This window comes from Ursus arctos, unplaced genomic scaffold (assembly GCF_023065955.2).
Source record: "Ursus arctos isolate Adak ecotype North America unplaced genomic scaffold, UrsArc2.0 scaffold_20, whole genome shotgun sequence".
In the NCBI taxonomy this organism is placed as follows: domain Eukaryota; kingdom Metazoa; phylum Chordata; class Mammalia; order Carnivora; family Ursidae; genus Ursus; species Ursus arctos.
Genome location: NW_026622875.1, coordinates 41,892,547 through 41,920,540, shown reverse-complemented (window position 1 = coordinate 41,920,540; position 27,994 = coordinate 41,892,547). Strand labels below are relative to the sequence as shown.

The following is a 27,994-nucleotide window of genomic DNA, read 5'->3' as shown; positions in this document are numbered from 1 at the left end:
GGGAAAGCATCTAGCAGAGCCTTCAAAATTTAGAAGCGCTGTTCAAAGTGTCCTGGGGCCTTCCAGGAACTTCTAACCAACAGGACCTGTGTAGTTATTTGTCTACCAGACAGACCTTTGCTGTCTATGTCCAAGCTAGGCCTAGGTCATGATGCAAGTGACCCTTCTTTGAGCTTTACTTGATCCTCAGCACTGGCTCCCCAGACCCTGTCTAGGGAGGTGAGAGGAAAGGACTGGAAGTTAAGATACAGCAGTGATCTCTTCAGTCTTGATTTAGTTCTTGAAATATACAGAGTTGATGGAGAGATGCTTTTTCTGTGATTTTCTTTCATCAGGTAGCAGACAGGCCAAAAAGGGCCTTTGAAGATTTCCTCCTCACCTAGAGAAAGGGAAGCCTGGTCACTTTGGTAAATTCCAGCCATCCCCTAATGACTGGGGTAAAGCTCCAGTTCCCTAGTGATTCACAAAGCCCTCTGAGATCTTGGTCCTTCTTGGCTTCATCTCTTGCTCCTGCCTGGTGCATCCATTGGGCTCACCAAGATTAAAGCAAGCCCCTCATTATTCCTCAGAGAGTTATTTTCTCTCACCTCTGAGCCTCTGCCCATGCTAATCCTCACCTTAAGCCTGCTGCCCCCGCCTCTTTGCCTTCCTGGCTGTTCTGGTCCCTCAAATGGTCCTGCCCTCTCTTCCCATCTCATGGCCCCGGGACCCCGTTCCTCTCCCCCATACACTGAGCTCCCAGGGAACAGGGCTTGGGTCTTTTATCTCCAACTCAAGCCATTGACACTGGTTTTATTGGAGAGCATGGAGACTGAGATTCTTCCTGTCATGGAATTTCTCTGCATTAAATTATTTTGAACACCATAAAAAATGTGAGAATACAGAAAATGATAAAAAATGAACAATTACCCTTTATACCACTCTTAGAAATAGTTGCATTAATTCTTGCTTTATTTCCTTCTAATCTTTTTTTAAAGTCTATGCTTTTTTTCTTCACTTATATGAGAGATCATTACGCACGTACAAAACTGTATTATGCTGTTATCCAGAGTAAAGTTTTTAAAAGAGCTGTCTCATTGGCTGAGGCTCCTTGAGTATCTTGTCTTTTTGTCTCTCTTTTGCTCTAAGTTTCAGAATCTTAACTGTGGAAAGGAAGAAAATAACCTTCAAGAACCCAGGGTCTCACGTAATCCTCAAACAAAAGCAAGCATTCTGCTTCTTCCCATCACCAAACGTGGAGCAAATATTTAGTTCTTACATTTTTATTTCTCCTGAAATGTTATTCTCCTCAAATATATATATACCCCCCCACACACACATACAAAAGACATCATCCAGTTACAGAGGTGGAATGGGCCCTGAAGAAAAAATCCAGTCCAGCCTCATTTGATAGATGCAGTAGTGGAGAGGTTAAGGCCAAGCTCAGGGTCCTCAGGCAAGACTTAACTGGTACTCTTCTCTTATGCCTTGCTGTTTCCCGGGTTCTTTATTAATCAAAATATATTTAAAATTTACTTTCAGTTTTGCACCAGAAAGGTATCACTTCAGTAATCATGTTCTCTCTTTTCTGCTGTCTACTACTGCTTCTTGCAAGAATCATTCACTTGGTTGTCTAACAGGCATGAAATTAAAATGTCCCCACCTTCCCAGGAAAGCGTTGCTTGGTCTTGGCCCACGTGCAACCACCAGAACCAAATCAATAAATGACAGCTTCCCGTCAGTTCATGAGCTTCTGAGAGCCAGGCAGTGAGTTCCAGACACATTCTAGGAAGCACATTTCCATAGCTAAAATCAGCCAGCCCCCAAACACTCGCACTTACGTAAGTCCACCCATTCCTTTATCCGTGTTGCTCCGGCAGACCATACCTCTTAAGTTGTATGTAACTGTTGTCGATTCATCTTTTGTTTTATATATTGCTTAGTGGATTTTTTCTTCTTTGGAGATCTCGAAGTTGACAAACCGAAAAAAGGGCTTTTTATTTTTCTTGCTTAACTTGCCCTCCCTGAGCTTTATTCTTCTCCCTCTGTTTACCTGGTCCAAGCTGCCATCATGTCTTGCTTGGACAGTTGCAGTAGGCTAACTGGGCTCCCTGCTTTGATCTCTGGCTTCCTATACTGTTCTCAACACTACTTCCAAAAGGATCCTTTCAAAATCTCTGTTAGATCATGTTAGTTTTTTGCTTAGAGCCTTCTAGTGCCTTTCCCGAATACAAAATCCAAAGTCCCTATTCTTATTTTACAAAGCCCTGCAGATCTGGCTCTTGCCAGCTCTCCGACTTCAACTCCTATTACTTTGTCTTTGCTCACTTTGCTCCAGCCCCACGGGCTTCCTCGCTATTCTTGAACAATCAACCACACTCCTGCTCAGGGACTGTATACTTAACCCTTTTGCTCTTCTGACCTAGACTCATTCCTCAATTCACTTGGAATGTAATTTTATCAGAGAACCCTTCTCTGACTGCCCTAAAATAATATCCCCTGGACTCCTTAAACTTTAACCTTTGCTGTCCTGCATTGTACCCCACCTCATATCAATTTTTATTAGTCAGTGTTTATTATTCATCTTCTCCCTTTAGAAGGTGAGCTCTATGAACACAAGTGCATGGTTTTGTCCTTTACTGTACCCCAGGCATGTAACAGTGTCTGGCTACCAGTAAGTGATGAGTAAATATTTGAAAGCACTCTACCTCTGAAACTTCCATCAAGGATGTAGAAGAAACACATTCAGACAGTCCTTTCTGCTCAAGATCCCCCTGACCGTAGGGACCAGCAAAGACCCACTGGATGAACTCTTGGTTGGGAGCCTATTTGGGGCTAGATTTAGGAGTCAACACAGAGAAAGAATAAAGACCCATTAAGAATAGTGGAACAAGTCAGTAAAGATTCCTTGAATATTCATCTGTAATTAATTTCTTCACACATGTTCTTTTTTTCTTCCAAGTTTTCCCATGTCTATTTTGATGTGAATTTTACTTTTCTAGTATGTCCCCCCACCAAAAAAAAAAAAAACCCCACAGGGCTCTATTTTATGAATTTGGGATGATATTTATTTTGAAACAGGTTTGAATTTCTCCACCCTTAAATTTTGAGTCACAGGTGGAAGTTTTGTTGTTGTTGTTGTTTTGTGTGTTAATGAAAAGGGAAATTTAAATTACATCCCACCATGAAGATGCTGCTTATTTGGCTAAGCATGGTACAAATGAGGCCGGGGAGTGAACCTCTGGTGTGTGCGTCATCAGCCCCTGGACTCAGTGACTTCAGACCATTCGGCTGTCTTGTTGATGTTGGTACTTGCAGCTCTAGGATCCAATACCACTGCTTCAGGACTGATTTTTACATAGAGCTCTCACACTCCATATTGGTTTTGTCTACCATGCAAGAAGGTGAAACCCTGACTACCTTCCTTTCAACGACTATGTGGCCAGTGCCATTTTTCCTTCCATTCTTGTATCGATAGCAGAAAGTGGCGTGTGATGCTGAAAGCAACGTGGCAGGTGGTCATGGACAAAGGTCGTGGGAGCTGATCACTCTGCCATGTATTAATAGTCCTGTGAAAGAAGTGGCAAAAGTTCAGTCACAAGAGGGGATAAATATTTGCCCGCTCATGAATCTGCTGCTGTGTGGCGGCTATATTGGGACATACCCTCCAGGGAAACACTATCTTTGCAGACAGACAGCTTCTTCAGATCTGCCTCAGAGGACCCCCGGCTGCTGTGCTTAACATTCCTGCTCCCACAGTAGATTCATTTTGGAAAGTCACTGATCAGGGGTCCTGGGGGGAGGGGGAATGGGAAGAACGGCAGGAGCACTGGCCCAGGAGTCCGCCCCCAGTTCTGCTCTCCTGTGCAGCCCTGGGCCAGCCACTCGGCTTCTCGGGACTGCAGTGGCTGCCTCAGTAGAACGAGGGCAACCGTCTTTATGATCGGTCGCTATTATTCTCTGTGATTCTCTGGTTGCACTAAGTTGTGTGTTTCCTAGTCCCCCAACTCTTGGCAAACAGAGATCTATATCGTCTTACAGAACACTCCATTCCTCTTGAATACCAGAGCTCCATCCCATGTGCTGCGTCCTTGTGGGGGGTTCAGGGCTGGGAGCCAAGGAAGGAACAACTGCTCCTTCAGAGGTCAGTGCTCAGGGGGGAGAAGCCAGAGGACTCAGACACCAGGAATTCTATTTACATTTACAACAGCAGAGGCCAGAATCACGTAGAAATATTAATAGCTTTGGGCTTCAGTCCCAAAATTGCAAAACAAAAAATCCCATTTACTTGGAACAGAACTTTTAACTCAGACTTTTCTGGAACTCATTTATTTATACTCCTTTAATAATAATAATTTTAAGAAGCCTATTCTGGAATTTTTTTTCTTTTCTTTTTTAGAGAAGGGAGGAATAGAAGAAAACTTTTCATATTTATTTTAATATGAAAAACATTGCAAAGGTCATGAACTTTCCTCATGAAGAGTGTATATAGTTAACAGGAAAAATACCAGTGCACACATATTTGTAGCATGAATCACCTCTTAATATGTCCTGTGGCTTTTCCTCTTAAATAATGAAAAGCAATCAGCATTAAACCTCATTAGATTTTTAGCAGCTGTTGCAACTTGATCATTATTTCTGTTAGATCTTTGGGATGTCGTATCTTTGCACCACAGTTCAGGCTACGTGCTATCTTTAGCTAACCCCAGCACCTGAAAGGGAAAGCAGTCATGTGCAATCTCCCTATTTATAAAGATTAAAGGTATTCTCTCTGTAATAGGAGCCTCAGAATAACCACATCCTTACAAGTGTTCCCATAGGTGATTGTTTTGAATTCAAAGTGTATTTCAAATTTGCATTATTTTTCCCCCTGCAAGGAAATCAAGATGAACTATAGTGCAGCTTCCCAGTGTGCTGTTGGCTAATTCTGCCTTGCGGGCAGCCCTGGGATGGGTTGAGTCCTGCCTTTATTCTCAGAAGAAACTGAGCTTTGCCTCCATAGCAAAGGTGTCACTGTCATGGTGCCTGGGCTGGAGGAGGGCCGTGGTTGATGGTAGCTATGGTGGGCAGCTCCTGCCGGGAGCCCTGGTGATGGCAGGAAGAGCAATTCTCAGCCAGTGATGCTTTTGGAACATCTTGCTCAGCCTCTGTCTGCAGAGCAAGGCCTCTTCTAGTGCCTTCAATCCATCAGGAACACTCAGGCATCCTTGGGAATATAAGAATATGGGAAAAGCGTATTTACCAACCTCCTTCCCATGAGCAAAGCCTTAGTGGATGGGATTTGGGATGGAGTAGAATGGGGTCGGGGTGGGCTGACACCTACAGGGGCAGTGACTCTAGATGTTCGTCCTGCTTTTGAGGAGGGGGTCTCGTGCACTCAGTTTTGAGATGTGCAGGTTTGGGGGCAGAGCTGAATTTTCAGGATGGTGGAGGAGACGAAGCTGAATTCTGCCACCAAAGGCTAAGGATTAATACGAGGCAGGCCAGGCAAGGGTTGGGTTGGGACCTCAGCATAAGCAAATGTTCCACTTGACGGAAGGGCAGATCTTTAAAGTCCCCTAACCTTGCTGGCTGCATAACTGCCTCCGCCGTGGAGGTGGGAGAGGGTGGGAGAAATTATGTGGATTCTAGTCTGGAATAGCTTTTGTCATCATCCTCAGTTTTTCTTGGCTAACTATGAATAACAGGTACTTTTTGTTTTAGGGTTTTGTTAACATTTGCCCCAAGCGCCACTCTCGGACTAGCCTAGAGGGCAGTGTGAGACAAGTGCTGCTTGAGATGGTGCAGCTTGCTTTCCCCCTTCTCCTTCGTGCTCCCCACCCTCAGTGGTCTCCCCCGAGGGCATGTCCTTAATCATTCACCCGCACACCAACCTTTGTCTCAGGCTCTGCTTCCGGGGAAACTGACCTAAGAAGATACTTTATCACAGTGTTTCCCAAACTGCCCACTGAAGTGCCTTGGAGGCTACAGAGAACCCCCAGGGGTGTCATGGGGTCTTTTAAATTTGTCAGGCCCACATACTTCATCATTTTTATATGAAGGTCATGCTGCCTTCCTTTAGATGATGGCGTATCTTTCTGAAGCTGGGTTTTCTGTGGTTGTCATGATAAAAGCAAGTACGATGTGAAAATCGGGGTAGAGGAGATGAAGATGGTAGAATGCAACCTGGTTACAAGGCTTGAGAATTTGTTTAGAGCCTACAGGTGCACACACCCCATTCATAAGTGTGGTCAAGAATAAAATAAAAACATTTTTCTTATAATGTACGTGTATTATTTTTTCAAATAGGTACTAAGTTATCAGGGCATAAATCCTTATTAAGTCGAACCTCATTGTTGGAACTTTTAGCTATGTCTTTTGGTCTGGCGCTGCCCTCAGCCAATAAGGGCCCTGAGAACCAAATAATTCTGGGGCCTCTGCTTCATTATGATAATGACAGTTTTTATGTATTTTGCACTACAGTGGTTTGAGTGTTCAGGTACGAACCTCCTCATTGCAGGTTAAGTTTGAAATAAACTAATGCTATTCCTTTGTATGTTCCTTGTTCTCCTTCATCGTCTTATGTTGTTCTGTCACGTTGGCTTTTTAAACATGGACAAACGTGCTTTCTCTTTTCTTCTTTCAGAGAGTGGGTTCATCGAGCCCCATCTATTCATTTTCTGAGAGTGTTAATCTGTCTGAGACTACTAATGAGGGATCCATGTTATCAGGTTGGTTGGAAAAAAATAAAAATAATTCTTACTTGTTATGAAGATGAGATAAAAAACTGGGACCATGTTAACCTTTTTTCTCTCTCATAACTCGGTAGCTTTCAAATTTAGGAGGTATCTCCCTTGCTATTTAAAACGATATGAGACACGATTTAATAGAGACAAAAAATCTCTATGTTTCTGCTATATTAACTGTGGGATTAAGTGGATGGAACTTTTGGTGTATGTCTTAAACCACAGGCAATTCAGAGAGATGTACACTTGGCCACACCTTTGAGTGTGTTTCCAAGGCTCAGCGGCTCAGTAGGTCAACGTCAGCCGTGACAAGTGGGGGCCTTCTCAGGGGACTCCGGAGACAGCTTGTGGGAGAGGCAGGGTCTGCAGTTTTGGTATCTGCTCCAGAGTCCGTGTCCTTCCCCATATCCGACCTCAGACCCCGAGTTAGAGGTGAGCAAACGACGTCCCCCCTGTCTCAAATGAGGCTCGCGAGCTCAAGAACCTTTCCCTGCTCTCGCTGGTTAGTGGAGTGTGCTGCCTCTCGTTTAGTGCTTCTTAAACGTGAATGCACCTGGGAATCCCCTGGGAATCTTGTGAATTGCAGCTCCTGATTCGGCAGGTATACAGTGAGGCCCAAGACTCTGCATGTCTAACAAGTTTCCAAAGGATGCCCGTGCCACTGGTCCGTGGCCCACACGTTGCATAGCCAGCACTTGGTGCTTTCGCAGTGGGGCTCTAAAGAAAAGCTTACCTAAAATTTCACCTGGACCTTGACAGTTCTTCCAGCACTGGCTGGTAGATACCTGCTTCCATCAAGCAGCAGCCCTCCCACTTTGGTGTGCATCAGAAGCACATGGAGGACTTAATGATTGCTAGGGCCCCTTACCAGAGTTTCTAATTCAGTAGGTTTGGGGAGAGCCCGAAGATCTGCATTTCCAGTAAATTCCCTGGTAATGCTGATGCTGCTTATCAGGGGACCAGCAGTTTGAGAACCGCTGCTCCAAAGCCTCAAGATTGCTTATTTAGTCATTATTGTTTCTGCTTGCCAGTGTTAAATATCTAGAGTGTTCTCAATATTCATACATGCTTAGTATACCTACCTACTAACCTACATACATACATGCCTCACAGATTTTTTCCCCCTAAGAAGCATCTCCTTTAACACAATGTCCTGATACGCTATTAGGAAGCCCAGACCCCTTGGAAGAGCTTTTACCTGGGATTTGATTTTACTGGTGAATTGTTTGAGTCCGAATGTGTCTCTCTTCATTACCCCAATAACTGTCTTTTCCAAACTTGGCACTAAAAAAAGTATTTTGGTACTAGTCAACTACAGAGCCTGCTCTGATTTGAGACTTCTGGGATTCATGGTGGTTCCACATCTTTCCTTTAGAAGAATCACCATTTCCTCTTTGGTATTCTGAGCGGGCTTTGTGCTATTATCATTTAGTTGGCCCTTTGACCATGGGCCTCAGGGCACACTCCAAATGGCTTTCTGTCCTGGTTGCTCAAAGCTTTCCGGGAAGATAGCATCCTTTTTCCTCCATGACCAGCCTTACAGACCTGTGTGTTCCATGTATTTCTGAGCTGCCGTTTGCAATTCTGTGTGTGCCGTATCTAATAAGGGTGGACCATGTGTTCCATTTTGCCCAGATCAGTCCCAGAATGTGCTCATTGTTCCCCCTTAATTATTAATAACACCCTCTTTGACTCTCAGGAAGGTGGATTGTTAGCAGGAGATCTAGTTTTTTGACTTCTAGAAGTTAGCAAAATAGATGTTCTCTGAGATGTTCTGTTTGTTCAGAGAATTGATGGCGGTTGTCTCATACTCTGCTGATCTCCATCTAAAGTATTGCCTTTCTTAGTCTAGTTCTTGATGGACTGGGACAGGGTTGATTGCCCTGCTCTCTCCAGGAAAGAATTCAGTGACCTCTTTGTTTATGGGATTTTGTGACTAAACACACATTAAATGAAGTCTTTCCCTGATTTCTAGCCTTTCCATAGAAGGGGATTCTCTCTGAATCTCTCCCCCTGGCTCTCTCCACAAAGAAGAGCATGTGCTCAGGCTGTTGTTTAACTTCTTGAGTTGCCAAGAATTGTTGGCCGAAGTCACAAAGCTTTGCTGGGATTTACTATAATTTATGCCGGTGAATCTCAGCAAGTCTTCACCCTTACTAGGTGTTCCTTTCCTCTCTTGTTGAGTTAGTGCTACAGAATCCACGGTGGCTGGTCCCAACTTCTCATACCCCAACCCCTTCCTACCCCTGTCATCCTCACCAAATCAAAGCATCATCTGTTTTATGGAGAAAACCAAAGCCATCCCAGTGGGAGCTTTCTTATTATCTCTTCTTTGTTGCTTGAAATATTTGGATTATCTTGAAACTTTATGTTCTTCTTGTTTCTGAAGAAATATCCCTCCTCCTTGCCAAGGCTTACCCCTCTACCTATTCTCTTTCTTACTATGTCAGTGGTTCCCTTTCTATTTTCCATTATCATAAAAATGTCCTTTCCTTGACCCAGGTAACCCTTCAGATCTTCACCTTACCTTCATTACTCCATTTCTTGAAGGGTCAGACTATGTCTCTTGAACCTACTTCCTTTCTGTCAGGACTGATGGGCTGTATGACTTGCACACTGAATCAGTGTACAAGGTTCTCTCTGGAAGCCATACTTCAACTGGTGGCTCTTAGATTGGATCTTGCCTGCCGGAGACTTCAGTATATGCTTAATGGAGATTCCAGTGAGAAAAAACTAGAAGGAATGAAAGAGAAGCCATTTTGAAGGTATACATGCGTAGAGTTTGTCATAATTAAAGAAAGACATATGATCTGAGACTTCAAGTATAGTAGGAGGCCCAGGCAGGATAAAGATAAATGCCCACCTGCAATCATTCCTGTGAAACCGGAGCACATTGCTTATTGAGGATACAGTGAGGATCTTAAAAGCTGCTACCTACAATTACATTAGGAACCACAATAAAAAGATAGTCAGGCTGAGTGACCTTTTCCCAGCACCTGCATTCCTCAACTCCTGTAGCAGCACACAGGCTTTCCCACGTTTTCTGTTTGCCCTCCCCCCATCCCACGGGGCTCTAGCTCTTCCTCAGCACTTTGCGCCTTTCTGTATTCTTTACTTGCTCTTTTTCTTAATCCTCCCTCCCTAAATGTTAACCTTCCCAAAGTTCTTTCCTTAAACATCTTCTCCCCTATCTTCCACGCTCTTGGCTTTAACACTTGTGGTTGGCATTGTTTTATGCTCGCAAGTACTTAATCTCCAGCCTCAAATTTGTCTCTTTACGTAAGTCCCAAATTTCCAGGGATATTTCGGATGGCCATGTGGATGACAGTGGCATCGTGGTTCTCAAAGTGTGACCTGGGGACCGCTTACGGGTCTCTGAAACGCTTTCAGGGGTTCCACCAGGCCAAAAATATCTTAAAAATAATGCCACGATATTGTTTGCCTTTTTCCACTCACTGTCTTACATGTGTGCAGTGGAGTTCTCCGGAGGCGACAGGATGTATGACAAAGTCACGGCTCTGAGGGCTGAGGGAACAGGTGCTTGTGTTCTCCTGTGCTTTAAAAATTTCTCACCTTTAACTTCTAATGTGGTGAACAGATACAACCCACATAAACAAAACTCTTTGAGGTTCTCAGTAATTTTTAAGAGTATAAGGGAGTACAGAGGCCAGAGAGTTTGAGAAGCATTGTGGGAGTGCATTCCACTTAAAAACTTTAAAATGGAGCTTTTTGCTTCTTCCTCTCACCTTGAACCTTCAGAGTCAACTCCTAATCCTTTCACTGGTAACCACCTTGCCTCCAGACTCCAAGGTAGGAAACTTCGAACCATGACTTATGCTTCCCTTTGACTCACCCCCTGCAAATAGAGCACAAGCAAGTTTTTAGAGGAGTATTGCTCTTCCATCTGGAAAGATAAGGTACCAGTGCATAGAAGGGACTTAAAATCATGACCCAGGAATGAGCAGTGTGGAACCACTCTTGAGTTTTGAACAGCGGAGTAAGGTGATCACATTTGTGATTCACTATTAAGCACTCCCTGCAGTGTGTCTGGCATCGGTTTGGTTGCTGACTAGGTCTAGGATGGGAGCGTCTAACGACACTGACATTTTCAGTTGTGGCAAAAATAGTTGTGCACTAACAACACCCATTTGGGTGCTGCATCGTGGTCCATTTTTGGAGAACATACTCCTTATCTGTATTACATTATTGTATCGTTTAAAAAATTTTTTTTATTTTTTAAAGATTTTATTTATTTATTTGACAGAGAGACAGACAGCCAGCGAGAGAGGGAACACAAGCAGGGGGAGTGGGAGAGGAAGAAGCTGGCTCTCAGCGGAGGAACCTGATGTGGGGCTCGATCCCAGGATTCTGGGATCACGCCCTGAGCTGAAGGCGACGCTTAACGACTGAGCCACCCAGGCGCCCCCATTTTTTATTTTCTTAAAGGAAAACCTCAGGGACTAGTCAGAGCGAGGACATTCGTCATGTATTGCACATTGAACTGAAGGGCAGATTGACTTGCGGACTTTCTCCAGGTCACTAGGCTCAGAGGTACTGAACCCAGTCTTGTGACCCTCTCAGGCTTGTGACCAGGGAGAAAATGCTGCGATCTGACAGCACACCCAGGAAGTGTTGCTGTAATTCAAGCGTGCAGTCATATTTGCTTTTCAGATTAGGATCCAGAACTGTTAAGCCCAGGTAAGTGCATACCTTGTGGTCTTGGTTGTCTCCAGTGGACACTCTCAGGTGAAAGTGGTCACATTGGTATGACGAAAGAAAACCGAAGATAGACCGGGAGTCTGTGAGCAATCAATCTCCTGGCCTTGCTCCAATCTACATAGAAGCATCGGGGGAGGGGGGAGTGTTTATTCCATAAATGAAGGGTAAACTCTTGAGTATGTAGCAACGACGTTCTCAGAGAGTGACAAAGCCCCTCTCCCCTTCCTATACTTCATAACAGTGCTTCTCAAACTCCTGTGTTCCACAGGAGTTAATATGCATTCTGTGAAAAGAAGTGTGCTTCAGTTCATGATGTTTGGGAAAAGCTGCACCTCAGTCCTCCCGTTGGAGGCTTAGGACACCTGGCAGCATGTTAAAGGCTCCAAGGGGTCCTATGATAAAAGCATTTGTCAAACTCTCTTTACCATATCATTTCCCAAGCTAATTTGAATTTGGTGATGAAATTATTATTATTATTTTTAAAACAGAATGTCTAATACCACCCACTGCACAAAATAAAAGGGTTATTCCCAGAAAAAAGTTTGGAAAATGGGATTTAGTCCCAAATTGTTAATAGTGATTATTAGATAGTTATGTTACTTGTCAAGGTAAAAATTCAAAAATGATCATGCCAATCATTTTTTATTTTTTTTTAAAGATTTTATTTATTTGAGAGAGAGAGAGCACGAATTGGGGAAAGGGCAGAGGGACAAGCAAGATTCCCTGCTGAGCGGGGAGCCTGGCAGTGGGCTGGATCCCAGGGCCCTGAGCTCATGACCTGAGCTGAAGACAGACGTTTAACCAACTGAGCCACCCAGGCGCCCCATGAGCAATCATTTAAACATTATTCTCTCCCTTGGTGTCTTCTCACTCCCAAGCTTTAAATTTAAATCTCCTTCAAACCAGCGACTCTCAGATGTCAATGTTTTGCCCTCACCTCGTCTTTCAGGGCCTCTTTTACTTTTCTCAAGTGAACATCCCGTCAGCAGCTCAGTATGTCCCAATCGGAGTCTTCTCTAACCTGGACTCTTCCCCTCTTCTCCCTTGGGTCTGTTATAGTATCTTCCTACCCCTCAGTCCCCAGGCTCAAATATGGCGATGTCTTCTACTTTGTTCCTTCTCTTCCAGCATGTCTTCGTGCGTGGTTGACCACACTACTTCACGTGTGATCTACTATTTCCGACTCTCCATTCTCCTGCCCACTGCCACTGCCAACCAACTGGGCTTCCGGGTGGCTCTCTTTGCCTCTCTAGTTCATTGAAAAATGAGATGGAGGTCTTCACAGCTGATTCTAATCATCCCTTGTTCACACTATATGTTCATCTCATCTCAGGGTCCACATGATGAAGATGAAGGTCAGATTCAGGCTCACAGCTAAGCCTTCCCAGTTTGGTCCCACCGTGCTTTTCTGAAATTATTCCCAAGAATGCCCTTCATGGAATTATGGAAGTGCTTCTTGCAGGTGTGCAACACCTTGATGTTCTTTCTGCACACCTTCTGTGCACCTTTGGACCTACTGTTCTCTTTGCTTGGAATCTCCCTGATTTTCCCCTATTTCTTCTCAGCAGATCTATCTATCCTTCTAAACCTTTTCCAAGGCCACCATCCTTATGACAGTTTCTGCAGTCCTCTCAGCAGGATATCATGTGTCCCTCCTGGGACATCATAGCACTTCATGTATAACTTTCTTATAACAGTTACTAAATTCTGTCTTAAATGCCAGTTGTTTGTGTATCTGCTTTGTGCTTGCCTAAAGCTCAGTGAGGTAGGCCTCAGTCATCTGCATATTTGTGCCCTCTTCAGAGCCTGACACAGGGCTTTTACATAATAAGAATGAAAAAAAAATTGTTGAATAAACATAAGTAGCTTTTAAAATGTTATTTTTATATGTATAAAATATTCTGCCATAAGTAGGAATAATGTATACAGTATTCTTCTGTACTTTAATTATAGCTCTTCTAGAGTGAATAGCAATGGTGAAAATTCAAATTAGGGGGTAGTCACAGAACTATTTTTAATTGAGATGTAAATATTGCTTCATACTTAATTTAAACATGGGTATGTTTAGCGTTTCCAAATTCACTGCACATACAATAAGGGAACCTTGACCAGGAGGCCTTAAGAATCTTGAGCCTTTTTTTCAGCCTGCCCACTCAGTTGGCTTCAAGGTAGAACTAGATTGTTCTCCCTCACACTCGAGTACTCATTGCCATGCATTTCCCAGAATTGGAATGATGGCTAATATTTATTTTTCAGATGACTTCCTTGTGTGCATGTTGAGGAGAGTACAGCTTTAATTAAACAGGTTAGGGTCACTTGAAGCACGTTTGCCTGAAGATAAATGTCAATGTGGATAATCTGAGAGCCCTTGCTATTAATAGAGTTCCAAGTCGGTCCGTCTCATAACTGCAGCCTCCCACCACTGTCTTCCCTAATTACCACTTTTAGAGTAATTTCAGAAGTTTCGTGAAATGCCTTCTTATTGGGAATTGGATTTAAAAATCTGCATCGGAGACATTTTGTGATGATTATTCTTATCTTCGTTTCAAGTATGGGTTTAATAAGACCATTAGCCTCTCCGTTTTAAGGAGGAGCCCTACAGTCTAGAGCAATCCTAGTCAACTTTTACTGTCTGTGAATTAGCTGGGAATCTTGTGGAAATTCAGACTGTGGTTCAGCAGGTTTGGGGCGAGGAGGAGATTCTGCATTTCTAATCAGCTCCTCGGTGAGGCTGATGCTGCTCTCCGGGGACCACACGAGGCAGGGCCCACAGGAAGGTCCTGGGAATTGGTGATGCTGGAGTCCATTCCTCTGTGGGCTGCTCCCTTAGGCCAAGTGGCTTACCTTTCTGGGTCTTAGTTGTCCTAATCTGCAATGTGAGGGCACAACATCTCAACAGCTCTTTCCAGCTCTACCATTTTATGATGACATGAGGGGAAGCAGGAAGAACGAGGAGTCAGGCTGCAGGTCTGAGCACATTTTCATTCTTTCAATTTCAACCCAACTTTCATTTGTATTCACAGTTTATCTTCAATGTGGTATGAATAACAAACATTAAAGAGCTGCGTATTTATGTTACCATCAAAGACTAGTGATCAATCTGACGATTTACTAAAGAACGTCCATGTATAATATACTTCCCCCTCCACCTTCATCTTTTGTGTATGTTCTGTTGTTTTTGTTTTATTAGGAAATACTCCATAGCTTGGGTGGAATTGAAAACCTAGCTCAGGTAAGATTCCTTTGCGGTGGCTGGTCTTGCCTTTGCCTTTGGTGCCATGGCTCTGGGCAAGGATTACATAGGTGTGTGACAGCAGATGGCTTTCTTACCTTAGGCTGCTTGCCAAGGGGAGGAGCAGGCAGGGTGGGTAAGTGTGTGAGGCAGGATACTGACAGAGCAGGAAGGGACCCATGACATTTTGTTCCAGCTAATTTTACCCAGCCTGCCGAAACAAGAAAGTTCTATAAAAGGTCACATGTCCTTAGTTAGTAATGAAAAGAAATAGGTGTTGGCTGGCAGGCCCAGATCCTCAGCGTTGCACATACCAAATGATGGGAGAAAATATTGGTAATAAAGATGTTCATAATTGTTTCACAAAAAAAGAATTGTGCTCACGAAAATATTTCCAAACCCGTGACAATGGGAGGAATGATCTTAACTTCATTGATTTTTCTGCTTTTATAACTACTGAGGGAAGGTAAGCAGGTTGAGCCAGTCGAATGTTTGGGTTTATTAGTATGATAAGGCAAAATTTCTAGGCATGGCATTGGGTTGGAACAGCCCATTCTCCTAAAACGTCTACCATGTAGACAAAGAATGATTTTCATAATGAACCAGTGGCCCTGCAAACTCATTCTGTATTATTAATGGAAGAGTAAGTTTAATGGCAGGTTAATGCTAAATCTATTACATTTTATTATATTTTCATTCTTGGGAAATTGCTGTAACATGTCTAATTTTTGTTTTTAAGATTTTTTTTTTAATTGTCTGGAGGTTTACCTCATTTAATGAAGTGACTGTCTTTCATAAAATTATATTGTAAAGGAACCTCTTATCCACCTTAACTTTCCTTGTAATATTAGAATTTTATGTGTGTTTCTCTGAGCCTTTTTCTTTTTATAATCAGTTATCTGCAGTCAGTGATTATCAGAGTACCCCACACCCATTTTATTCTTACTACTGCTATTGTGTGTGTGCTGGTTAGACACAATTTTTTTTTTTTTTTGTATTTGGAGCCAAATTACACCACAAACTTATTTAGTTACATGTCATTTCTTGAGAGTTTATAAAATCTTTCCATGGTCCCTCCCTCAACTTCAGCGCATGCAAGAGAAGGCAAAGAGTCCAGAAACTCAAGCTACCTTTGGCACTTGAGTGAACCCGGCCCAGAAGGCCTGACTGAGTATTATTTGGTGTATCTGTTGTGCCATCTAGAGCTCATTTTCAGAAGTGCACCTCTTGTCCCTTATCTGCTCCTGTGCTTTTGCTAATCTTTCCTTCTGACTCTTGTTGGTTTGGTCCCTACTGCAGTACATGGAGATTGTGGCCAATGAGTACCTCGGCTACGGAGAGGAGCGGCACAGTGTGGACAAGCTGGTCAACATGACGTGTAAGTGTCGTCGTGGGGACACGGCAGCTTTTCCCACTTGCCAAAATGAGCAGGATGGCGTTTTCAACAGGAAAAAGGATCCTTTGAATATTTATAAGTCTACCCATCCACAGTTCTGGTATCAGGAGTCCATGCCAATTGTTATATCCAGTGGCAAAATATACCCAGAAGGAAAACTTCAGATCACAACTCTTCCCTTGAAAAGCCCAATTTCGTGTTGAAGATTTTCACTGAGCACAAGTTTATTTGAATGCAAGAGAGACTTCCATAGTGGCAGATTTTGGTAAAAATGTTTTTTGCTTCCTTTTATTTCTGTTGAAATGTCAGAGCTATTCACTTTTCATCTATAAAGTGGGGTTAATAATAATACCTACCTCATAAAATTTAAAACTCTGTGAACATAAAAAAGAAAAAAAAAGATCCTGATGTGATGATGAGAATGTGAGCACATTGGTCTGTGTGTGTGTGGAACTCAGTCTTCTTTCTTTGGAGGCTCTTTCCAGCCCCACCTTGCCTCCTCTCCAGGTTTGAAGAGCTGTAGGTCCCCTGTTGCTGTGGGATGCTGACCCATTTTCTCTGAATGGTCTGGTTTCCTGTATTTGTTTCCAGGACAGCACACTGATTCTCAGTTGCGGGGGGAGGAGAGTATGTGGTGACCCCCTAGGCACCAGGAAGTTTCTTTGAGAACCACTGTTCCCCTCAGCTGGGGAACCTTGCTAAGGCCCATCACCTTCAGTGGCCTTTCTCTCCTCTCTGTATTTGCAATCTTTCTAGGGAGGATCTTTGAAGAGTAGGTTTCACTTTGAACCTGTAAAGATGTTGAGGAACTCAATTCAACTTTAAGTGGAAGGAGATGTTTGCCTTTTTTCTGTCTCCATATTTTATTATTATAATAGTAATATATAATAATTAGTAGTTGAGCTTAAGAGGTAATTCTCAGAGTAAAAAAAAAAAAATGACCCTGTTCCTCCTTCCTCCATTGTTCCTTTTGTGTTGTCTGTCTTCCCATGAGCCCTTTCTCTGCTTGCCCATCAGTACTTTGGACCCAAGTTTCTATGAATACTGTTGCCTTTAAGTGCCGAAGCCCTCTTTGCGTTATTTCCTTCCTTTATAGATATTTTTCAAAAACTTGCTGCTGTCAAAGACCAAAGAGAATGGGTCACCACAAGCGGAGCACACAAGGTGAGTGGTCCCAGAAGGAGCGAACACTTCAGTTCCATGTGGCAGTGGTTCACATGCTGGGGTTTAGAGCCCCGTGATCAAGTTTCTTAGAATTATAGTTCACCAACCTGCTAACCTAGCCTAGAATTGTAAATCTCTGCCAGCCCTTTAATATACTTTATCAGCCTAAGGAGTTGATGTAGAAATAGCGAACAGGTTTTCTGAAACTCATTTTTTTTCCCTTTTCCTATGCCATTTATTAACAATGAAGTTTGTTGCTTTATTTAAATGTTGCTTGAGAAATCCCGGCTATATATAAACTGCCCCTAAGTGTGTGTTTACAAATGAACAAATAAAGTGTGTGTATACATAGAATACATTCCATATGGCACATGGAGTTATATATGTTTAAACCATATGAAATTGTCATGTCTATGGGGCAATTTCATATGGTTCAACCTTATAATCAGATGGTATAGTATTACAAGCATATGGATCGACTATACATTTCAAGATGAGTGGATGCAGATTTAGTCAAAACAGACTAAATTTATATCAATAGCAAAACTATTTAGATGGTAGCTGCCTACAGCCAAGTTTCAATAATCTGTTAATTTCTCATATCCCAAGAGGCCACTTTTGAATATATATTAGAGCAAGGTTGCCTAAAATGTGTTCGCATGTGCTACTTATTGTATAGGAGATGATTCTAGGTCATATACAAATCAACACTTTACATTTCAATAGCTACATATATTTCACTGATATTATCATTTAGAATTTGGGGAACATATTTGAGTAGCATTAAGGAGTTAAGTGGGAATGTTATGTCAGTGACTGAAGTTTGGGGAACATTGTATCAGGAGATCAGAGAAAAAAGTCAGAGAAGAATAAGAGGAGGGGATCAGAGAAATAAAGATAATGATAGCTTTATAAACAAATGAATGAAATCATAAAGGGGACAATGGGCATAACAGAAACCAAAAATCAGCCAAGCAGTTGATACACAGTTCACAGCTCTGGCCTGAAATGTGTCTGGGTGTACGCTTTCGGGGTACTCTGAGTTCTAAAAGTCTAGAGAGAAGAGGGATGAATTTGCATTCATGGGGATTCAGAGAAGGCAACTGATAAAGTACAGACTTCCAGTTAAGTCATGTTACTTAACATGTTGTCTGGAAGCATAGATTCATGCTCTTCCAACATCAATTAGAAATCTGAGAGGCAAATGAAGTGCTTGGTAATATAGACATACCTTGCTTAGTCTAGGGGAAAAAAGACAGTTTTCAACACTTTGGTGAAAAGTAGTTCCACAATTGGGAAAGGACCTACCACAATGCCTGGCTCAGAATAAGTTCTCAATGACTGGTTGCTCCCAGTAATGTAGTTCCTATCATTAGTCTCCCTACTTCTCCTTGGGGAGAGGTCAGAAGAGGCAGAGGGGACCTCCTGGGCACATGAAAAGAGAGGGAAGAGTGAGAACCTTGGCCATGTACCTTGGTCCCTTTCGCTTCCCGCCCTGGGTAAAGAATGGCCACAAGGAACTAGCCTTGAGTTTCAAAGCAGAAAGGGGGTCCTACCCCCTGAAAGAGCTGGGTGCGCTGAATGTTCAGTAAAAAAAATCCTCTTGAGGTCAAGCCTCGATCTTTGAAAGAAATATTATGCCACTCAAGAAGCTTGTACTACTTACACAATGAAACTTTCTTTTACTTCATTTTTCAGACATTAGTAAATTTACTTGGTGCCCGAGATACTAATGTTTTGTTGGGTGCCCTTCTGGCTCTGGCTAGTTTAGCTGAAAGGTAAGTGTATTTTAATATCTTTCCAGTTCCACTGCCATAGCAGTTTAGGCAGGAGAGACAAAAAATAGATCAGTGTCTCTAGTTACTTACCTACTTAGCTACAATTTGTGAAAAATAAGCAGGAAGTAGCATTAATACATCGAAGAGGATCCGAAATGAAAAAGCATCATTTTAAAACTTAAGTTGGAAAGGAAAACCACAGTTTCTTCTCTTTTTCCAGACCAGAAATACTTACCTGGTCTTTCATCCAACCCTCAGATACTTGCACTTTCAAAATAACCGCAGTATTTCTTTGACAACCCTATCTCCCTGACCTTAAAAAAAAAGTTCCCTCCTGTATGGTCATCCTAACATATAAAACATTTTTGAACACTTTTACCCTTAAAACAATTCTGGATAATATGTCCCCTTATAGACATCATGATTATTTAAAATAAAAGTGCCTTAAATATATTTTTGTGCCAATAAGTGAATCAATGCTTTTTTTGTTTCTATTTTTAAACTTTATATGGAATAATTGACACGTAGAACTGCATATGTTTAAAGTGTACAACATGATTTGATATACATTATGTGTATGGAATGATTATCAAGTTCAAGAGAATGAATATACTCATCATATCACATTCTTACCTCTGTGTGTGTGCAGTAAGAACACTTAGCTATGTTCTCATCAACTTACAAGTGTAAAATACCACACTAGCTGTAGTCTCCACGCTGGGCATTAGATCCTCAGTACTCCTTCTTATAACTGAAAGTTCGTACCCTTTAATCTGTATTTCCCTCCTGTCTAGCCCCTAGCAATCACTTACCATGCTAATCTCTATTTCTATGTAATCAGTTCTTTTGCTTTTTGTTTTAGATTCCACGTATAACTGATCTCATCCAGTATTTACCTCAGCACGGTTCCTTTCAGTTTCACCCATGTTGTCACAAATGGCAGAGCTTCCTTCTTTTTTATGGATGAATAATAATATTCAATTATATTTATGTAGGCCCACATAGGTCATTTTTATATCTTGGCTATTGTGAATAATGCTGATTATTACTTTTTTAATGAAAAACCTGTGATTCTTTTTGGAGGAAGGGAATCATATTATCATCATACCGTTATTAAACAAATTTAAATTGATGACAAGTAACATTTGTTGAATGTTGGAATTTGATGTCGCCTGGCCCCATGGAGCTATATTGCTTTTTGTTTCTCCTCCTGAGATAATACGAGAATAAGGGTGTTAAATGAATGGATATGGTAAAGTATGTTTTTAGTAGTTACTAACAGTTTTCAATTTATAGTCCAGAATGTAGGGAGAAGATAAGTGAACTCAACATTGTAGAAAATCTGCTGATGATTTTGCATGAATATGACTTGCTTTCCAAAAGGTAGGATTGCTAACAGGGGGAAAAAGACAATGTCATATTTGATGAAAACGGTAATTATTTTTATTATGTCATGCTATTCACATTAATAACTGAATGTCATGAGTCACCTTGACTTTTCTTTTCTTTTTTCTAATTTCCTCCTTATTTATTATGAACATGCTCGTATATGTATACGTACAGATATGTATATATGTATACATATACATAACACACATATTATTAAGCAAATATCTTTCTTTCTTCTCTTACTTCCATATCATGTAACATAACATGTATTGATTTTATACCAGTATTTAAGTGTATTTATTTATTTATTTATTTATTTATTTATTTATTATGTTATGTTAGTCACCATGCAGCATTTTCTATTTAAGTTTTTATAAAGAAACTAGAACAAAGTTGTATTGATTTATCTTTGGTCCTGCATCACTTCCAGATCTGGGCATAGAATCAAATTTTATAAATCTTATGATCACATCTATAATATTTTTGTTTATTGAATTTTTTTTACATTGTCTTTTTAAGAAAGAAACTCTGAGGTGGCTCTATTTTTAGTAATTTCAGATTGTATATTGAATAAATTATTAGATTGTTAAAATCTATTTTTTTAAGGCAAGTGAAATAATTAGGATAGCTACTGACTTGTTTCATGAGCACCTGTTATTGTAACTCTGAACAGAATCTAAAATGTATTCATTTTCAACTGAACTACATATTGCTCCAAAGAATTACTGTATCTAGTTACTTATTAGGTTGTTTTTAAATAGAGTTGCAACCTACATCATTTGATATTTAGTTAAGTAAGTCATGATTTTCTGAAGAGGTAAAACAGATAACAGAAATATCAAGTAATGAAACCCATTAAGTGTAACCATAGTAAATCCCCGCGAGTCTTTCTTCAAAGTCAATTTTATCCTCTTTTACAAACTGTACTTGTAGACCTGCTTACTTGAACTCCTTTCTAGGAAAACAGACTCTGCACAAGCGTTAGAGTGCCTGAGATGAATGAGATGGAGTGTGTAGCGTAGGAGAGGGGAACGGACACGCGGGTCGGTGGTTTCATCACAGCACTGTGAGTGGTGTGGTTGATGGATGCACAGGACATTCTGGGAACACAGAGCAGAAGCTCCCAGTCAGAGCCAGAGGCCATGCCAAGTTTCCTGAAGGAAGAGGGAGTTATCTAGGCAAAGGGAGAGAACAAGTGGAAACAGAATGTGCTGTTTGGACGCATGAAATGGTCTGTGTTAGAGGAACTGCATGGTTGGGCACAGCTGGCACAGAGTGCAGGAGGTAAAGTGCCAGAAAACTAGATTAGACAGTTAATGATAAGTTAAAAATACAGCAAATTTTGTTCCAGCTTTCTCTATATGCCAGGTCCCACTTTAAGCACTTTTGTGTGTTAATTCATTTGATCTGCACAATAACCTATCAATTTCCATGCTTTATAGGGGAGGCAACAAGATGCTTTTAGCCAGGTCATGATGGGCTCTTTGTGCCAAATAAGAGTGTGGTTTTTATCCATTCACATTATGGGGACTCAAAGAAAGATCCTAAGTATGATCAGATTTATTTTGCATGGAGATTACTCTGATAGCAGTGTGTGGGGTGTCTGGTGTGGGGAATATAGCCACACAATGAGATCCATTTAGAACAAGGAAGGGGGTGTTCGGTGTGGAAATTTCGAGGAGAAGAAGAACACTATTTGCCAAAGAACATATGTTCTGATTGTCAGAGCACAAAAGTTTGGAAGGAATTGGAGCTGTGGAAAACTGGCTCAGGGGAAAGGAACTGTGGAGCAGTGTGTGCATGCGAAGATTGGAGAGGCAGGTAACAGAGACGCTTATGTCTTGAGCACAACCAAGCATCACAAAAATGGGAGGAGCAATGGGGTTGGCCGGCTGCATGACTTGCAAGAGAATTAATCTCAGCAGTAGCCTGGAAAAAGGGGGCATTGGAAGCTCTTGATTGGCAGTGGTGGATTGGGAAAGGAGAAGGAAGTGTCTTGGATGATTCTGTCTTCTGGCTTGGAAAATCGAAAAGACCGTGATATCATGAATCAACACTGGGGATATAAGAGGAAGAGCCAGTTTGGGGAGGAGAATAATGACTTCGAGTTAAGACACAGTGGGGTGAGTACCTGTGGAACTGCCGTGTGGCTGGAACTTCCGCAGGCTGAGAGTGATGCCTGGGATGAGCTCACTGTACTGGGATAGAGGGGTGTTTGAAGTCATGGGAATGGATGACATTGTCCAATGAGACTGGAGGGCTAAGGATGGTTCTATGAAATGTCCATCATCATAATGTTTCAGAGCTCTGCTGAACCCTGTGTGTCCTATGCTATCATTATCTTTATTTGACTCTCCAGATATTCCCTGGGCATGTTGCATTTCATCTCCTTGCATTGTAGTGGTTTTGGCATTTTGTTTTAATGTCTTGTTTTTGTAACCCCATAGTAAGTTTCTGAAGACTACCATAGAGCTTTTATTCCTTTGGCTTGAGCACAATGCAGGTCCCATTGTATGTACGTGATGTCTATTTGCTGGTTAGTAGGCTTTTAGCCAGACCGATGTTCTTGCAGGGAGGCTATGACTTAGAACGGTGGTCAGCGAACTATGACCCACAGGCTAAATTTAGCTCCCTGCCTGTTTTTGTAAATAAAGATTTATTGGAACATAGCCATGCCCATTTGTTTTTTATGTGTTAACCATGGCTGCTTTTGCATATGTTGGCTGGGTTGGGTAGTTGTGACTGGAAGTGTATGGCTAGCAAAGCCCAAAACACCGCGCTATGATCCAGTCCTTTACAGAAAACATCTGTTGACCTGCGACTTAGAAAATGTTAGAGCACCGCAGTGACAGCTGTAGTCCAAATGCGAAGTCGATAACCCACTGCGCTGTGATTTTCATCCTCACCGCCCCCCATCCCCTTCCCCTTCCAGGTTAACTGCGGAGTTACTGCGCCTACTTTGTGCCGAGCCCCAGGTGAAAGAGCAGGTGAAGCTCTATGAAGGGGTACCCGTCCTCCTCAGTCTGCTCCACTCTGACCACCTGAAGCTGCTCTGGAGTGTTGTCTGGATTCTGGTTCAGGTTTGTGAGGACCCTGAGACCAGCGTGGAAATTCGCATTTGGGGAGGCATCAAGCAGCTTCTGCATATTTTACGAGGGTGAGTCAGAGGGGGCTGTGGCCGACTTTGCCTTAGTCACTGAAGGTTGGGGACTCTGCCAGACAATGGCAGATTGGTACACGATCAGCTTGCTTCCTCCTGCTCTTTGGTCCTTCATGTTATGGAGAATCATTTATACTTGTCACAAACATACTTGAAATCAATATCAGGGGCATTTATCTTTTAAGTTTCTTGGGAGCCCCAAAATATTTATCTTTGCATCACCACCTCCATGACAGTGCCAGGGATAGAGAAGGCTGTCAGTCTGCAAATGTAGATTGAATGAGACCCAACAACTACAAGAAAACATTTCTCTTACTACCTTTTTCTTGATACAGTCTATGCATATTGTAATCCCAACAAGTATAATAATTTTACTTCAAATTTACTATTTTGCTAAAATGTCTGCATTTGCATATATGTCATTAATCTACAAAGAGAAAGCAAAACCTGTGATATTTCATCAGATAATCCTTAGTTAAAATGGGAGAAAATATTGTTGATCAAATGATTGCCATGTTACTGACCCTGGTCCAGTTGCCCTTCTTTCCTTTCTGAATCTTCATTGCAGTGCTCTTAAGGTGGGTTAGTACCTTATCATCTCTCTCTTAAAGGAGAATTCCAATGACATTCAAAGTCTTGAGTATGGAGAAGGAATGGTTTTAAAATAGTTAATTGAAACTTTCTTGAAATATGTTTCAATAAGTATGTATTAGATATATTGAAGCCATAGATAAAGACATCTTTTGGTACCATCTGTGGGAAAGTTCTAGTACCTAAAATTATTATAAAGCATAACTCAGCCCTACACGTACTGAATCAAAGTTGAAAAGGAATATGTCTGCCTGAAAGGAATCACCCTTGTAATGTGCAGTACACGCATAAAGCTCTCTCTAGTGAAACCAGAGTGACTTATCATTCATAATATGACCAGATATTATCAAGTCAGTGTTATTCAGACTTGGTGCTTGTTGTACCTGTAGGTATATTATGGAACTGTACGTTATCAACTTCACTTCTGTGCGGGACTGTTTCAAAGCATAAGAACAGGCTATAGAGATCTGGACAATAGCTTTACTAATGATTTCTGTCATTACCAAAACAAAAGAAAAAAAATGTAAGCTATTGATAATCTATTTGCTTTTTTAAAAAAAGATATTCATTCATTCATTCATTCATTCATTCATTCATTTGTTCATTCATTTATTTGAAAGAGAGAGAGAGAACATGAATGGGGGGGGGAACACAGGGAGAAGCAGACTCCCTGCTAAGCAGGGAGCCCAACGCGGGGCTCCATCCCGGGACCCTGAGATCATGACCTGAGCTGAAGACGGATGCTTATGTGACTGAGCCCCCAGATGCCCCTACTTGCTTTTATGAGTATCATGTAAAAATCTCAAATACGTTAAAGCATAAATTACAAATCTTTCATTAGTACTGTGGCATAATAAGCTAGCTCCTTGAACATTTAGCACAAGTTTTTTGTTTTGTTTTTATTTTTATTTTTTTTTTGCTTGCTTTTGTAGGATGCTGATGGTGATGCTGATGGTAGTGGTGGGTATTACTGGTAGTTGATACACCTATTCCAACAGCTATGGGTTGCCCTTTTGGAGAGCAGTTATTTTCTTGATAACAACATTAAATTCTATGATGGCTAAGCAATACTAAAGAAATAAAACCTACTGTTTTACCACATAAGATTAAGTTTAATGCAAGGCACAAGTTTTCCTCTTTTGCTCAAGATATAACCATCCTTAAGAAAAACAGGTTCTTTCACATCTAAAGAGTCAGTTTGCCAGTCCATTTCTATGGTGCAATGTTAGAAAACTCTTCCCTGGGAAAATGATATATGTCAACACTTATTCTATGTTAAATATGTCTCAGTGCTCTGGGAGAATTTATTACCCCAGCTGGGTAAACAATATCTTTTCAGAGCCTGCGCCTGCCCCTGGACTGCCTGGAGCTGGTGCGAGGGGTGGAGGTTGCCAGGTTGTCTCTTGGCATGAGTAGGAACAGGGATTATTGTCAAGGCCGTTTCCAGGAAACCTGGTCATGCCCATTCACCTACAATCCTAAGCTCCAGAACTGTTCCTGAAGGGCTATAGGCTCGAGTAGGGGGAGTGTTCTCTAAAATTTGAGTTTTAACATAATTTGGTTGACAGATAAGATCACCAGTTATGACTATCCGTAGACCTAGCTCCATTACCTCCCCAACGCCAACTGAAGGAAGGGCACTAGTGGGCCCAGATGACATGGGGAGGGAAGCCAAGGAGACTCCATCTATGTAATATTCAGGTACAAAGAATTCAAGATAGAGCTGAATAATGAAATGAATAAATAAATGAAAAAAATATAGTAGCCACATAAACAAAAAGGAACAAAACAGATAAAAGGCATGAAGAAGCCATTCTGGAAGATGTTACCTTAAGTAAACAGAAAAACAAATGCTTTATTTTATCAAAGATATTAAACAGAGCATGACATTTATGACCTGAGATTAAAGATGAGATGCTAGGACAACAAAGAGGGGAGGAGAGAGATTGCAGAGCTAGGAAAAAAAGGAAGGACTGAATAATCCATGGAACTGAGACTTTCATCAGAGTACCAGCAGAAACTGGAATTAGTACAAGGAAGGGCACGCTTGAAGAAATTGCACAGAATGTGGAGGAAAAAGGCAAAGGAATGAGAACCATTAGAAAATGAAGGCTATGGCTTGCAGAAGATGAGTTTTCAACCTGTGGATAACTGATATCCTAGGTTAGAGAATAAAGCAAAAGGAAAAAAAAAATTCAAAGATAGGGGTGCCTGGGTGGCTCAGCCAGCTAAGCTTGTGCCTTCAGCTCAGGTCATGATCTCAGGGTCCTGGGATTGAGCTCTGCATTGGGCAACCTGCTCAGCAGGGAGTCTGCTCCTCCCTCTCCCTCAGCTCCCCCCACTGACTTGTGCGCCTGCGTGCCCTCACTCTCTCTCAAATAAATCAACAAAATCTTTTTTTAAAAAAAATTCAAAGATATAAAAGAAGAGATCTTTACCAAAACAAGGAAAGACTGGAATTGCTTGGAAAAAGAAAACTCAGAATGAGGAAGACTGACATGTAGGCAGGTGAATTGATAGCAGTGGAACAGAGTTCAAAAGCAAAGGTGGGCGGGGGGGCGCTTGGGTGGCACAGCGGTTAAGCGTCTGCCTTTGGCTCAGGGCGTGAGGTTAAGCGTCCGCCTTTGGCTCAGGGCGTGAACTCGGCATTATGGGATCGAGCCCCACATCAGGCTCCTCCACTATGAGCCTGCTTCTTCCTCTCCCACTCCCCCTGCTTGTATTCTCTCTCTCGCTGGCTGTCTCTCTGTCGAATAAATAAATAAAATCTTAAAAAAAAAAAAAAGCAAAGGTGGGGAGGTGGGGAGGTGGGGAGGTGGGGGGGGCGGGGGAGGGGCTGCTTCTGGCCAGTTCAGTCAGTGGAGCGTGCAACTCTTGATCTCGGGGTTGTTGGTTCTAGCCCCCTACGTTGGGTATAGAGGTTACTTAAAAATAAAAAAACAAACAAAACAAAAAAATAAAGAAAGATGGGCATGTGGAGCAGTGGGGAAATGACAGTTTTCAATAACTAGTGCTGAGTTAGCTCAGTAACAATAAAAGGAAGTGGGAGGGAGGGAGGGAGGGAGGAAGGAAGGGAGGAGGGAGAAAGAGAGGGAGAGAGGAAGGGAGGGAGGAAGGAAAGAAAAGACCCCTGCCTCACGCCACCCACAGAAATCCATTCTAGGTAGATTGGAAGGTGAAATAATAAAGATAACATAGGAGAAAACTTCGTGGCCTGAGGGAGGCGAACATTTCTTAAACAGGACCTGGAAAGCACTGACCATGAAGGAAAAGTGATAGATTGTGCATTCATTTTTCTTTTTCAGAGACAGAAATTTTGTTTCTGATCGTTCTTCCATCGGCAGCCTGTCCAGTGCAAATGCAGCAGGCAGAATCCAGCAGCTTCATTTGTCAGAAGATTTAAGCCCTCGGGAAATACAAGAAAATACTTTTTCTCTTCAAGCAGGTATTTATATCCCATTATTATGTTTTAGTAGTTGATACTGTTCAGCACATTGCTTTATTATGCTCTGTGATGATGACAATAATCTATTATTCTCTGTTACGTATGATAATAAGAAGTAGGCACAATTCGTAAGTTTAAAAACTGTGAAGTTACATCCATGTAGATGTCTGAAACCTCCCGGGACTCATGTGGGGCTGGCAGGTTAGTGATACCACAGATCTTTCTCTTCCTTTCTGATTCTGAACACACTGAGAAGTCAGCATAGAAGTCAGACGTAAAGAGAGCAGAGTAGTAGCTTTATTCCTGGTAAAGCTGGATTAGAGAATTCAGCTTGATTTGTGGCCAGAATCATGGTTCCTAGGTTTTCCAGATCTCAGGGCACCCTCCTGTAATGCACACACCCATTCCCCCGGGAG

General features: G+C 41.9%; 1 protein-coding gene across 1 annotated transcript in view; it reads left to right on the top strand.

The window, feature by feature from the left end:
- Window positions 1-27,994, top strand: part of NEK10 (NIMA related kinase 10) — a 214,918-nt gene that overhangs the window by 30,022 nt on the left and 156,902 nt on the right. The window contains exons 6-13 of the mRNA XM_044383351.3: window positions 6,605-6,689; window positions 14,614-14,655; window positions 15,955-16,033; window positions 17,148-17,215; window positions 18,914-18,993; window positions 20,290-20,376; window positions 23,315-23,539; window positions 27,439-27,578. Of these exons, the coding sequence (XP_044239286.2) occupies window positions 6,605-6,689; window positions 14,614-14,655; window positions 15,955-16,033; window positions 17,148-17,215; window positions 18,914-18,993; window positions 20,290-20,376; window positions 23,315-23,539; window positions 27,439-27,578 (806 nt within the window). The remainder of the gene's footprint in view (window positions 1-6,604; window positions 6,690-14,613; window positions 14,656-15,954; window positions 16,034-17,147; window positions 17,216-18,913; window positions 18,994-20,289; window positions 20,377-23,314; window positions 23,540-27,438; window positions 27,579-27,994) is intronic.